This window comes from Artemia sp. Qi Xiang Cuo, chromosome 7 (assembly GCF_049724085.1).
Source record: "Artemia sp. Qi Xiang Cuo chromosome 7, ASM4972408v1, whole genome shotgun sequence".
NCBI lineage: Eukaryota > Metazoa > Arthropoda > Branchiopoda > Anostraca > Artemiidae > Artemia > Artemia sp. Qi Xiang Cuo.
This window is the reverse complement of record NC_142800.1, coordinates 44,576,203-44,590,825: the sequence shown is the minus strand read 5'-3', so window position 1 is coordinate 44,590,825 and position 14,623 is coordinate 44,576,203. Positions and strand designations below refer to the sequence as shown.

Below are 14,623 nucleotides of genomic sequence, written 5' to 3'. Positions count from 1 at the left end.
ATATTCAATCTAAGCATTACTTGCTTTAAGATCTATTTATTCATTTATATTATTACTTATTGTATGTTTTTTGCTATGATTGTTTATTTAATTTCTGTTCGTTTGGGGTTTCTTTTTTTTCTTTTATAGTAATTTCTGGTTGTTTTGAGTTTGAATTTTAACAGGTATTTGTATCTGCTGAGCTTAATTTTAAAATGGCCTTTACTTTTCTTTGAAAAACTTATTTTTCGGAAATTTTTTTTTTAATTAAGTTTTGTTCGTTTTTGATAGCAAAACGTTCCAAGTTTTTAAAAATTCCTTATTTGAAAATCATATAAAAAAAAAATAAAAAAATCAAATGTTCATCAAAGTAAAACTGGTATCAAAGCAACAAAATCGAAGTGAAAAAATGGGTTTTTGTCAACCTCGGAGTTTTTATTATCTGGTGTTTGAACTATTTTTAACAAAATGGTCACCTTAAATTTTTATTGGATTGGTTTATCCATCCGATAAACCCAAAGGCGTGGAGAGCGGGAGGGGCTAGTTGCCCTCGATTTTTTTATTCTGAGAAAATGAACTATAACTTTTAAATTTCATTCAAATGATCCCTCTCTGAAGTTTATACGAGCATCCCTTTCATAAGAACCATATACAGCCCCAAGACATAGCTTACAATGCCTGCCCTCTGGACCCTGGGGGGTTGTGTTGACACCGGATTTGTTGTTATCTGACCTTTGAACTATTTAAAAAAATGGCTATCTCAAAAGTTGCATCGGATGGGTTTGGGGGAAAAAGAGCGTGGCGGGGGCTAGGGGCCCTCCGATCTCTTTTGACTCTTAAAAATTGAACTAGAACTTTCAATTTTAAATCAAATCGGCCCTCTCTGAAATTTAGACGAGCATCCCTTCCATAAGAACCATATATGCCCCCAGGGCATAACTTGCAACGCCTGCCTCCGGGCCCTGGGTGGTTGTGTCGACCCCGTAGTTTTAATATCTGATGTTTGAGCTATTTTCAACAAAATGGTCTGCTTAAATTTCTATCGGAGTGGTTTATCCATCCGATAAACCCAAAGGCGTGGAGAGTGAGAGAGACTTGTTGCCCTGCAATCTTTTTTTACTCAGAGAAAAAGAACTAGAATTTTTAATATCCATTCAAATAAGCCCACTCTGAAGTTTATACAAGCATCCCTTTCATAAGAACCATATACGGCCCCAGGGCGTAGCTTACAATTCCTGCCCCCCTCCCCGGACCCTTGGGGGTTGCGTTGATGCCGGAGTTCTTGTTATCTGACCTTTGAACTATTTAAAAAAATGGCTATCTCAAAATTTGTATCGGATGGGTTTGGGGAAACATGGGCGTGGCGGGGGCTAGGGGCCCTCCGATCTCTTTTGACTCTTAAAAATTGAACTAGAACTTTCAATTTCCATTCAAATCAGCTCTCTTTGAAGTTTATACAAGCATCCCTTCCATAAGAACCATATATGCCCCAAGGGCATAACTTGCACCGCCTGCCCCCCAGGCCCTGGGTGGTTTTGTCAACACAGGATTTTTTTTTATTCTGACCTTTGAACTACTTTTAACAAAATGGCTATCTCAAAATTTTTATCGGATGCATTTTGGGGAAAAGGGGCGTGGTGGGGGGGATAGCTGCCCTCTGATCTCTTTTGACTCTTAAACAATGAGCTAGAACTTTCAATTTCCAATCAAATGAGCCCTCTCTGAAATTTATATGAGCATCCCTTCACGACAGCTGTATATACCCTCCAGGCATAACTTACAATGCCTTCCCCGGGCCCTGAAGGATTGTGTCGACCCCGGAGTTTTCGTTATATGATCTTTGAACCATTTTGAAAAAAATGGCTCTCTCAAAGTTCTTATCTGATGCGTTTGAGGAAAATAAAACGTGGAGAGGGGGGGGGGGGCTAGTTGCCCTCCGATCTCTTTTGACTCTTAAAAAGTGAACGAGAACTTTCAATTTCCAATCATATGAGCCCTCTCCGAAGTTTATACGAGAATCCCTTCAATAAGAACTATTTATGCCCCCAGATCATTACTTAGAACAACTGCCTCCGGACCCTGGGGGTTGTGTCGACCCCGGAGTTTTCGTTAAATGATATTTGAACTATTTCTTAAAAAGTAGGTATCTAATAGTTCCTATTGGATGGGTTTGAGAAAAAAAGAGCATGGAGGGGGGGGGGGGCTAGTTACTCTCCGATATCGTTTGACTCTTTAAAAGTGAACTAGAACGTTCAATTTCCAATCAAATGATCCCTCTCCGAAGTTTATACAATTATACCTTCCATAAGAACCATATATGCCCCCAGAGTAATACTTACAACGTCTGCCCCGGGCCCCTGGGGGCTGCATCGACACAGGAGTATTTCTTATCTCACCTTTGAACTATTTTAACGAAATGGCCATACGTATAGGGGTTTTGTTATATGCTCTTTAAACTATTTTCAACAAAATAGCTACCTCAAATTTTTTATCAGATGTATTTGGGGGAAAAGGGCGTGGGAGGGGCTATTTGCCCCCAGATGCCATTTGACTCTTAAAAGGGGCACTAGAACTTTTAATTTCCAATCGAATAAGCCCCCTTTGAAGTTTATACGAAGACCCCTTCTATATGAAGTGCCTCTGGGGAAAAATAGAGTGTGGGGGGAGGCTAGCTGCCCTCCGATCACTTTTTACTCTTAAAAAGTGAATTACATCTTTCAATTTCCAATCAAATTAGCCCTCTGCGAAGTTTATACGAGCATCCCTTCCAGAACATCCATATCTAACCCCAGCGCATAACTGAAACAGCCGACCACCGGGCCTTGGGGGGGCTTAAAAGACCCCGCATTTTATTGTATCTGACAAGCGAACGATTATTAAACAAATATCTATCCCAAAATTTTCCTCAGAGGGGTGGGGAGCTTCTTTGCGTTGGGGGGGGGGGCCTTGTTGCCCTCGGATCTCTTTTGAATATTAAAAAGTGAGCTCGAACTTTCAATTTTCACTCAAATGAGCCTTCCCTGAGGTTTATCCCTCTCTCCCGGGCCCTGGGGGGCTGTGTTGACACTGGAGTTTTTGTTATCTGAACTTTGAACTATTTTTAACAAAATTTCTATCTCAAAATTTATATCTGATGCATTTAGGGCGCGGAGGGGGGGGGGTGGGGTTAGTTGCCCTCCGATCTCTGTTGACTCTTAAAAAGTGAACAAGAACTTTCAATTTCCAATCAAGTCAGCCCTCTCCGAAGTTTATATGAGCATGCCGTCCGTAAGAACTATATATGCCCCCAGAGCATTACTGACAACGCCTGCCTCCGGGCCCTGGGGGGTTACGTCGACACAGGAGCTTTTCTTTTCTGGCCTTTGATCTATTTTTAATGAAATTGCTATTTTAAACATTTTATCGGATGGGCTTGGGAAAAAACGAGTGTGTGGGGGGGGGGGGCTAGTTGCCCTCAGATATCTTTTGAATCTTAAAATGCGAACTAGAACTTTCAATTTCCAGTCAAATGAGCCCTCTCTGAAGTTTATACGAGAATCCCTTTTATAAGACCCATATATGCCCCATGGAAAGCACGTACAACGCCTATCCACGGGGCCTGAGGAGCTGTGTGGATACCTGAGTTCATGTTTTCTAATTTTTGAACAATTTTCAAAAAAACTGGCTATCTCAAAATTTGTAGCGCATGGGTTTGGGGAAAAAGGGCGTGGGGTGGTGGTGGTTTGTTGCCCTTAAATCTCTTGACTGTTAAAAGTGAACTAAAACTTAAAATTTCCAATCAAATGAGCCCTCTATTAAGTTTATACGAGCATCCCTTTCATAAGAACCATATATGTCCCAGGGTATAACTTACAATACTTGCCCCCAGGCCTTGAGGGATTGTATCAACAACTGTGTTTTTGTTATCTGACATTTGAACAATTTTTAACTTAATGGTTATCTCAAAATTTTTATGGGATGCATTTGGGGAAAAGGGATGGGGGGGGGGGGCTAGTTGCCCTCCAATCTCTTTTGACTCTCAAAAACTGAACTAGAATTTTCAATTTATAATCAAATGAGCCCTCTCTGAAATTTTTACGAGCATCCCTTCAATAAGAACCATGTATTCCCCCTGGGCATAACTTACAACGCCTGCCCTCGGGCTCTGGGGGGCTGTGTCGACCCTGGTGTTTTTGTTGTATGGTCTTTGAACTATTTTAAAAAAATGGATATCTCAAAGTTCTTATTGGATGGGTTTGAGGAAAAAAGGGCATGGAGGGGGGGGCTAGGTGCCCTCTAATATCTTTTGACTCTTAAAAGGTGAACTAGAAATTTCAATTTCCAATCAAATGAACCCTCTTTGAAATTTATACGAGCATCCCTTCCTCAAGAAACATAAATACCCCAAGGGCATAACTTACAACGCTTGCCCCCGGGACATGGGGGCTGTGTCGACACCGGAGTTTTTGTTATATGACCTTAGAACTATTTTTAACAAAATAGCTATCTCAAAATTTTTATCCGATGCCTTTTGAAAAAAGGACGTGGGGGGGGGGCTGGTTACCCTCCAATATCTTTTGACGCTTAAAAAGTGAACTAGGACTTTCAATTTACAATCAAATGAACCCTTACTGAAATTTATAGAAGCATACCTTACATTAGAATCAGATATGCCCCCAGGGCGTAATTTATAGCCCTTGCCCTGAAGACTGTGATTGTAGTGTCCTGCTCAAAGATATAATTTCCAGAACTCTCAACTACGTTGAATAAAATGGCAATCTAAAAATTTTGATTGGATGTGTTTGGGGAAATGGTGGGCGTGGAAGGGGTGTTAGTTGCCTTCCTATCACTTTCGACTATTAAAAAGGGCACTAGCCATTTAAATTTCTAATCGAATGAGCCCTTTTTGAAGTTTCTACGACAACGCTATCTATAAAAAACCTTATATGCCCCCAGGGCATAACTTACAGCTCTTGCCCTGAGGGCTGTGGGGGACTTGTCATCCTCAAAGGCCTAATGTCCAGAATTTTCAACTATGTTGAACAAAATGGCTGTCTCAAACTTTTGATTAGATGTGTTTGGGGAAAAGGTGGGCGTGAGTAGGGGGTTAGTTGCCCTCCAATCACTTTCGACTATTAAAAAGGGCACTAGCCCTTTGAATTTGCAATTGAAGTCCTTTTTGAAGTTTCTACGACAAAGCTTTCTATAAAAACTTTATACGCCCCCAGTGCATAACTTACAACCCGTGCCCTGAGGGCTGTGGGGGAGTGTCCTCTTTAAAAAACATAATTTCTATTTGGAAATCAACGACATAGAACAAAATGGCTATCTCGAAATTTTGATTGGATGTGTTTGGGGAAATGGCGGGCGTGGAAGGGGTGTTAGTTGTCTTCCAATCCTTTTTGACCCTTAAAAAGGGCACTAGAACTCTTGATTTCCAATCGAACGAGCCCCCTTTGAAGTATATACGACGACCCCTTCCATATGAAGTGCCTCTGGGAGAAAAAATAAATAATAATAAAACATTGGAGCCGTATGGCCTTTGCTATAGGCAATGCCATAGCGTTGCCTCTGAAAAAGACTGAGCCTCTTCTAAAGTTAAATAACCATCCCTTCTATAAAAACCTTAAATACCCCCTAGGTGTAACTTACAACCCTTTCCCCTAATCTCTGGGGTTTGTTTTAACCCCAAGAGCCTTGTAATATGATATTTAGACTAGTTTGAATAGAATGGCTATCTCAAAATTTCTATTAGATGCATTTCGGGACAATACGATGTGTGTGTTTGTGTGTGTGTGGGGGGGGGGGGGTATAGCTGCCCTCCGATACCTTTGACTCTTAAACAGAGAACTAGAGCGTCTGATTACCAATCCAATGAGCCCCCTCCGAAGTTTATATGACCATGCTTTCCATGAAAACCTTATTTGCCCCCAGGGCATATCTAACAACCCTTACCCTAAGGGCTGGGGCGATTTTTTATCCTAAAAGACATAATTTCCCGACCTTTCAAAAACGTTGAACAAAATGGCTATCTCAAAATTTTGATTGGAAGTGTTTGGGGGAATGATGGGCCTGGGGGGGGGGACATTTGCCCTCTGATCACTTTCGACTAATAAAAAAGGCACTAGTCCTCTCAATTTCCAATCAAATGAGCTCTTTTTGAAGTTTTTACGACAACGCTTTATATAAACCCCTTATACGCACCCAGGGCATAACTTACAACCTTAGTCCTGCTGGCTGTGGGGGGGAGGTGTTGTCATACACACCTCCCCCCCACAAAATTTTCAATAAAAATCTTATATGCCTCAAGGGCATAACTTACGACCCTTGTCCTGAGGGCTATAGGGGGAGAGCTGTCATCCTCAAAGACATAATTTCCAGAATTTTCAACTACGTGGAACAAAATGACCATATCAAAATGTTGATCGGAAATGTTTGGGAAATGATTGGCTTGGAGGATGGTGATTCTCCCTCCGATTACTTTTGACTTTTAAAAAAGGTAATAGCCCTCTCAATTTCCAATCGAACGAGCCCTTTTTGAAGTTTTTACGACAACGCTTTATATAAACCCCTTATACGCACCCAGGGCATAACTTACAACCTTAGCCCTGCCGGCTGTGGGGGGGGGGGAGGTGTTGTCATACTCAAAGATATAGTTTCCAGACCCTTCAACTACGTTCAACAAAATGGCTATATCAAAATGTTCATCGGAAGTGTTTGGGGAAATGATGGGTTTGGGGGGGGGGGGCATTCGCCCTCCGATCGCTTTTAAGCATTAATAAGGGCACCAACCCTCTCAATTCCCAATTGAATGAGCCCTTTTTGAAGTTTTTAAGACAACGGTTTCTATATAAACCTTATATGCCTCCAGAGTATAACTTACAACCCTTGCCCTGAGGGCTTTGGGGGATTTTTCATCCTCAAAGACATAATTTCTGGACCTTTCAACTACTTTGAACAAAATGGCTATCTCAAAATTTAGATTGAATGTGTGCAGGGAAATGGTGGGCGTGAGAGGGGGGTTAGTTGCCCTCCAATCACTTTCGATTATTAAAAGGGGCACTAGCTCTTTCAATTTCCAATCGAATGATCCCTGTTTGAAGTTTCTACGACAACACTTTTTTAAAAAATCCTTATATGCCCCCAGGGTATAACTTACAACCCTTGCCCTGAGGGTTGTTAAGAGGTTGTCATTCTCAAAGACCTAAATTCTCTAAATTTCAACTACGTTGAACAAAATGCCTACCTCAAAATTTTGATTGGATGTGTTTGGGGAAATGGTGGGCGTGAGAGGGGGGTTAGTTGCTCTCGAATCACTTTTGACTACAAAAAAGGGCACTATCCCTTTCAATTTCTAATCAAATGAATTCTTTTTGAAGTTTCTACGACAACGCTATCTGTAAAAACCTTATATGCCCCCAGAGCATAAATTGCGACCCTTGCCCTGAGGGCTCTGAGGGGGTTATCATCCTGAAAGACCCAATATCCAGAACTTTCAATTACGTTGAAAAAAATGGCTATCTCAAAATTTTCATTGGATGTGTTTCTGGAAATGCTGGGCGTGAGAGAGGGGTTAGTTGCCCTCCAATCACTTTCTACTATTAAAAAGAACACTAACTCTTACATTTTCCAATCGAATGAGCTCTTTTTAAAGTTTCTACAGCAACACTTTCTATAAAAACCTTATATCCCCCCAGGGCATAACTTTCAATCCTTGCCCTGAGGGGCGTGGGGGGATTGTCATCCTCAAAGACACAATTTTCAGAACTTTCAACTACGTTGAACAAAATGGCTTTCTAAAAATTTTAATTAGACGTGTTTGGGGAAATGGGGGGCGTAAAAGGGGTGTTAGTTGCTCTTCAATCACTTTCGACTATTAAAAAGGGCATTAGCCCGTTCAATTTCCAATTAAATGAGCCCTTTTTAAGGTTTCTACGACAACACTTTCTATAAAAACCTTATATGGCCCCAGGGCATAACTTACAACCCTTGCCCTGAGGGCTTTGAGGGGGCTATCATCCTCAAAAGCCTAATTTCCAGAACTTTCAACTACGTTGAACAAAATGCAAATCTCAAAATTTTGATCCCATGTGTTTGGGCTTTTTGTGGGCGTGAAAAGGGGTAGAGTTGCCCTCCAATTACTTTCAACTATTAAAAAGGGCACTAGCCCTTTCAATTTTCAATCGAATGAGCCCTTTTTGAAGTTTTTACGACAACGGTTTTTGTCCTTATATGGTCCCAGGGCATAACTTACAACCCTTGCCCTGAGGGCTGTGGGGGTAGTGTCCTCCTCAAAGACACAATTTTTAGATCTTTCAACTACGTTGAACAAAATGGCTATCTCAAAATTATGATTGAATATGTTAGGGGAAATTGTGGGCGTGGAAGGGGTGTTAGTTGCCTGCGACAACTCCTTCGATACGAAGTGCCCTGGTCTAAAACCAACCAAAAAATAAATAAATAATACATTGTGCCAACATCATTCTTTACTTAGGCAGTGCTATTGTGCTGCCTATGATTGATTGAAATTTATGTCCGTAATTTCCTTGGTCAAAGCAGTCCAAATACACAGAAGAAAACTGGAAAAAATCAATTTGGTTTTCTTGAAAATGGGCCAACAATTTTTTTCCCGACTGGCCACAACTCCTTAATTTTGATCAGCCCAGACCAAAGGGGCTACTGGGCCTGAAATGTTGTTTATCGTTCCTTGTCAAAAGATTGCAAAATTCGTGACGCCGCAAAACGGGCTCCTTAACTTTTGGATGCTAGATCGGCTCAAGATTATATCTGCGAGTCACTGGGTCAAGTGGATTTGAAACTGATTTTGGCTCTATCGAATCACGACGCCATAAAATAGACCCAACAATTTTTTGTCTCCGATTGGTTTGAAACTGAAAGGGCCAGATAAGACATCAATGAAGACAAAATATTTAAAAAATTGATTTATTGATTAGTGGTGCCTGAAACTAGTCCAAACAATTTTGTTCCCTGTAGCTGTTCTAAAATCACATGGGATGTAGACTGGGCTTTGTGAGGCCCCTTGATCCAGCAAATCACGATAAAAATGTTTGCTAAAATAGTAGCAAGAAAATGTAATGCTTGAATTCAAAAATAAGGTTTTTTTTTCTTCGATTGGATCGTTGTTTACAGGGTATCAAGGACACAAGGACCTCGTTGAAACAAGACCAGGCCCCAAAAAACCCAACTCTCTTCTGCTCAAACTTAAATTGAATCGCTTACGGACTTGTTTTAACCTAACTCTGCGCCCATAGCTTATATTATGAGGAGATTTCAAAAAGTTTCTGTTAAATTACCGAAAATCCTTCCAACTTCAGAGGAACTTCCCTTTTACGGCCCCCTTACAGGTAAATACATTCTCAGACCACACTGGCTATACATGACAAATGAAACTTAGAGAGGAAAAAAAACTAACAAAATGAAAAATAAAATAAAAAAGGGTGAAAAAACGAGGATTTTGTCAGCCAGTGGCGAACCATGAAGAAGACAAAATATAAGCAAATATTTCGACAAGGACCTCCGCCTTGTCGAAAAAAAATAATTTTTTTTTCTTTGTCTTCTTTTTTGTTTAGCACTGAGAACGACATGGCGGAGGTCCTTGTCGAAATATTTGCTTATATTTTATCATCTTCATGGTTCGCCACTGGCTGAAAAAATTCTCGTTTTTTCATTCTTTTTTATTTTATTTTTCATTTTGTTAGTTTTTTTTCCTCTCTAAGTTTCATTTGCCCCTTACAGGTAATTTGTTTTTGAATTTTTATACCTTATAATTACCAAGGACTGCCAATTCACGAAGATGTGGTGGGAGGAGGTAAGATTTTTTACTTTTTTATAAAGGAAGATACAAAAATAGGTATTTATCAAAATCTAGCGGGGAGGGGGCATTTTCTGGTTTTCGTTCAACAAAAAAAGACAAACAAAAAGTATTTATAAAATATAACTAGCGGGGAGGGGCAGTTATTTAATTGTTTAATTTATTATATTGTTTAATAATTTATAATATTGTATAATAATTGTTTAAACTTAAAAATTATGACTGGCGTGAATATTGTTTTGAATAATGGTAAAAGCTATGGAATATTGTGGATGAAAGAGGACTCTAAGGGAATTCTGGATCATCTTTAAGAACAATCACAATTCTTGTGTATTTGTACCTACCTATCTTTGTTAAAGTTTTTGTTTTACATGCTATACACTGTCCAATAATCTAAGATTTTATTCTAGCCTAATTTTAAACGAACCTGGAAGATGACACTTATGAGAAGTTAACAAAGTTAGTAATGTCACTTAACACTGTTTGCCAGCAAACCCTAATAAATTAAGGATGCCTACAGGGAAAGGAAATGCAGTAATATCACCCCGGAAGGCTATCAATATATTGAAATTTAATTTTTTTTATCCTAAGTAAATATTGCAACTTTGCAACAAGTATCCCCTTTCTATCTCGCTCTCCCCTTCTTCAGAAAAATTCGTGGTGTGCTCTTGTCGTTAGGAAGGCATATATTCTTATTATTTGTCTACCTCAGTGGTTCCCAAACTTATTTAGTCACTGTACCCTTTTTACCCACAAGATATTTTAAGTACCCCTTCTCAGTTACTAGTACTAGGTAAACTATAGCTAAAATACAAATGAAACTGCCAGTCCTAGAGTTAAAGGGTTGTTTTATTTTTTTGTTGGCCGGCCACGTACCCCCTAGAAAAATTTGCGTACCCCCAAAGGGTACGTGTACCACGGTTTGAGAACCACTAGTCCACCTAGTTGCTGTTTTCGGATGATATAAATTTTTTCTCTCTTCAGAGCGTACTTGTCCACATGTGAAGCAGTTAATTTATGGAAGTAGTGAAATCGATGGCTTACATACCGCAAACGGAGGATATAGTGATGGTGCTGTTATTACCTATTCTTGTGCACCAGGCTACATTCTTATTGGACCACAGAAGAGACTTTGTAGAAATGGAAACTGGTCAGGAGAAGACCCTGAATGCCGTATGTGTTCTTGCTACCAGCAGATATTATATTTAATTGATGCAGATATAGCATTTGATTTGATAAAAATTATCTAAACTTACAGCTGCTTTTCCTTGAAAATTCTTGATTTAAACATCGCAAAATCATTAGCGTGACAGCACAAATTGATTGCGTGTGATATAGAGTGAGTGAAACTTGGAGCGAGTAAAATTTACCACTTGTTGGACGGATACGGCTGCTGGTCTCTAACTCCGCTGCAAATGCTAGGATATAATTCACATTAACGGTTCAAAGAATGATGATTAAATCTGAGATGTAAAGAAAAGCTTATGAAAAAGACCGCTTAAACAAGCATGTTTAAAACAAACAAGCAAAAATGCTTGTTTAAAACCGCGTAAACAAGCAAAACATTTGTTTGAAAATCCTCACTTCTTAAAGCTGCTAGCAGAAAATTTCGAATGAGAATCTGCTTTACAGGCGGTATAGTTAGGCATAAATTAGGCCATTCATCCTTTTAAAAGAAAAAAACAAACAAAAACAGCCCTAGTAAACATAGCTAATACATTGGGTCTCCGAATAAATAATTGTAGGTTAGGTTAAAGACTGAAATATGAAAAAAAACATCTAAACATTTGCCTTCTGCACCGAAAAATTTGTCTAAATGAGAGGAGACTAGATGGCACCTATCTTGTTTCCAGCAGTATATTTTCCGTATCTATGGATATGGCTTGAATGGTACGTTTTTAATGAGTGTTATTCAACTGTTGCGCAATGGTTGAATTGGAAAGAGTTCACAAAATTGTATGGCAGTGTCATAAATGATTCTATGATAATGTTCCCATGCTCAAAGGATTGGTTATCCAGCTTTACGTTAGGATCAGTTATTAGACTAAATCTAAATCAAAACAATGATAGTAGACAAGGCGCATCTGCATGAACGCTCAACTTAACGAGTAGGATCAAAACAGGAGTACTTGAAGAATGAAAGGTTTCTGACTGCTCAACTTAATTGTTGGGTCGCTGATAGTGAAAAAGGAATAGGATTACAAAGGAATTGAAACTTTCTGAAGTTTTCCTATGCATAAGATTAAGAAGTTTGTTTACCAGAAAGGCCGTTATAACCTTATTAACAAGCAGTGTAGGTTACTTAATTGACAAAGCTGTTCTTGTTTAATTAGTATTCTTTGAAAAAACGTATAATTAGAGTATCAATAGCATTAACTTATTGTGACAAATATTTGCATTAACTTACTGTGACAATTAAAATTCTCTAAGATTTTCCTACAATATACAACTAGAACTTTGTAAGCAACTATCTTTGAAATGAAAAAGAAGGAAAATTATGCAAATGATATCAATGAATATATACTGCATATTACCCGATTAGAAGAAATATTACGCTAAGAAAGCTGTACCCTCGTAGATGCAACTTTGATGACTTATTTCTAGAAAGAAAACTAAAAATGGTAAAAAACAAAGATGAAAATGCAATAATTGAAATTGGATCCTAATGGTAGCCCGTGGGGTTTTGGTTCAAAAGTTCAATCAGTGAGAAAAATTGATTATGCATAAGAGGCTAAGCTGGCCTATCTATATACATCTTAAAGAGTAACGGCATAGGCCGAAGTTTACTTCATGTTAAACATTTTCCGAGATAGACTAGTCTATTGGATAGTTTAGCTGAGTGGTTAGTGTGCTGGACTTGCAATCGTATGTACTTCGGTGGCTCGAGGCCTTGTGTCGCTACTCATTTGTTTTGGAATGGGGATCAGTTGCTTGACCCTCTTACCCCCATGACACTTTCTGGCTGAAGGGCCATGAAACAGAGATCAACACTGTCGATATGGACTTTCAAGCTCAATGTCGCATCCTTTACAATTTTACAGTTTATGTGTCTAGTTAAAAAGAATACTAGTCTAGCCTATATAGTCTAAGGCTAGAGATCACACTATAGCCCCGTTTTTGGCATTTTACAGACAAAGTGAAAAGAAAATTCGCTAATGGGGAACTGTTTATATTTGTAGCAGCTGTTTTTACTCTTTCATTGGTTAATATATTTTTCGTTTTGTTCGTAAAACGCCAAAGGAATTTAAAATCTTAACCGAGCAATAAGCATATCAAATTTCTTTATATAAAGTCACGAATGGAATTTATTTTAAACAGTTTCCTTTTTTGTAGTCTATAGTAATATAGTAAGAAGTGGTAATGCTTTGTAATCGTTACTTATTTTCATATTTAGAGGATAAGTAAAATGAATAAATTTCAATCTGCTTGTCGAAAAATGTTAATGTTAGAGAGCAAAATCATTTATTGTTTTCTTTTTTATTTATTCTCGCTTCTAAACCCACAGGCTTAATCAATTTTGTGCTTTTGCTTTAAAGTCTAAAAACTATATTAAACGAAATTAGTATTCAGAGCTTTTGTATTTTTCTTAGTTCAAAGATTGTGCGGTGTTCCACCCGAAGTCAGCCATTCTGTTGTGAAAATCCAAGCTGCAATCAACCTGTCTCCTCTATCTTCCCACTTCCCTCCTGGAAGTGTTGGGACATACTATTGCTATCCTGGGTATGAAGCAGCTGGGAGCTCGTCGGTAAAATGTGATGCTGATGGATTGTGGAAACCAGATTCAGCTGTACAGTGTGTCCCAAGAGAAGGTTTGAATATGTTCACTATTTAAAGGAGATACCTTAATGCTCATAATTATCAAACAGTTTTGCCTATATTGTACATGTATGAAGTTGCTTGAAAGCTTATAGACTAATAACCAAATGTTCGTGATTTCAAATTGAAGATTTTATGAAATATAATGAAAACAGTCTTTTTATGTATTCGAACAGAAAAAAATAACAGAGAAAAATGAGCAGAGAAAATTCGATTCTCTAAAAGTATTTTGACTTTTCTAATTCCTTAATATATTCAATAATATTAAAGCCTTTCTTCCGATTCCACTAGGAATCGATTTCCTATTCAATAATACTAAAGCCTTTCTTCCGATACCACTAGGAATCGAAAGAAAGCCTTTCTTCCGATTCCAGACAAGTTCTGTTGGATTCCCCAATAGGGAATTAAATAATAGCATTTCTTTTGACAACCTTGCCAAATAGGGTTGCCTGATAGGGTGTACCTAGCCACTTACCATAGAATGGAACACAACAGCGTTCATTACAGCTCTGACAGCAACTATCAGCTCTGACTGGTAATCAATTACCTGTCGTGTGAGGCATGGTAAAATAAGACTTTAGATCCCATTCTCCAAACAATGAGTGACCAGAAATGTGAATACAATTTCATGGTTATGACTGCAATACTGCGGAGCATTATATTTTGGTGTCATTCCTGACACGGATAAATACTTTGTAGTTATGTTTAAAACTTCTGTCTATCCGTCATTCCTTTATTTCCAAAGTGGTCAGGAAATCCTGCTCTTGGTGACGGGCGTCCTTCTGCGAAATTCTGGATTCGGCATTTGACCGAATGTGATCGTCCAAAATCTCCTGTTGTAAATCAAGTTTGTTTGCTTGCTAAGCACAAGTTTGCCAAAGCCCTGTCTAAGCACAAATTTGGAGGGATCGATCCGCAAAGTCAACTAGTGGACAATGATCCAAACGCAATGTGGAGATATCTTAAAGCGTAAGGGACATTGTAGTGGTTCCGAAGTTGTGATCTCAGAGAGGGAAT

At 38.8% G+C, this 14,623-nt stretch overlaps 1 protein-coding gene across 1 annotated transcript in view; it reads left to right on the top strand.

The window, feature by feature from the left end:
* The window catches only part of LOC148950318 (uncharacterized), a 227,415-nt gene that overhangs the window by 13,565 nt on the left and 199,227 nt on the right, over positions 1–14,623 (top strand). Inside the window, exons 3-4 of the mRNA XM_089091838.1 lie at positions 10,775–10,963; positions 13,381–13,599. Of these exons, the coding sequence (XP_088947964.1) occupies positions 10,775–10,963; positions 13,381–13,599 (408 nt within the window). The remainder of the gene's footprint in view (positions 1–10,774; positions 10,964–13,380; positions 13,600–14,623) is intronic.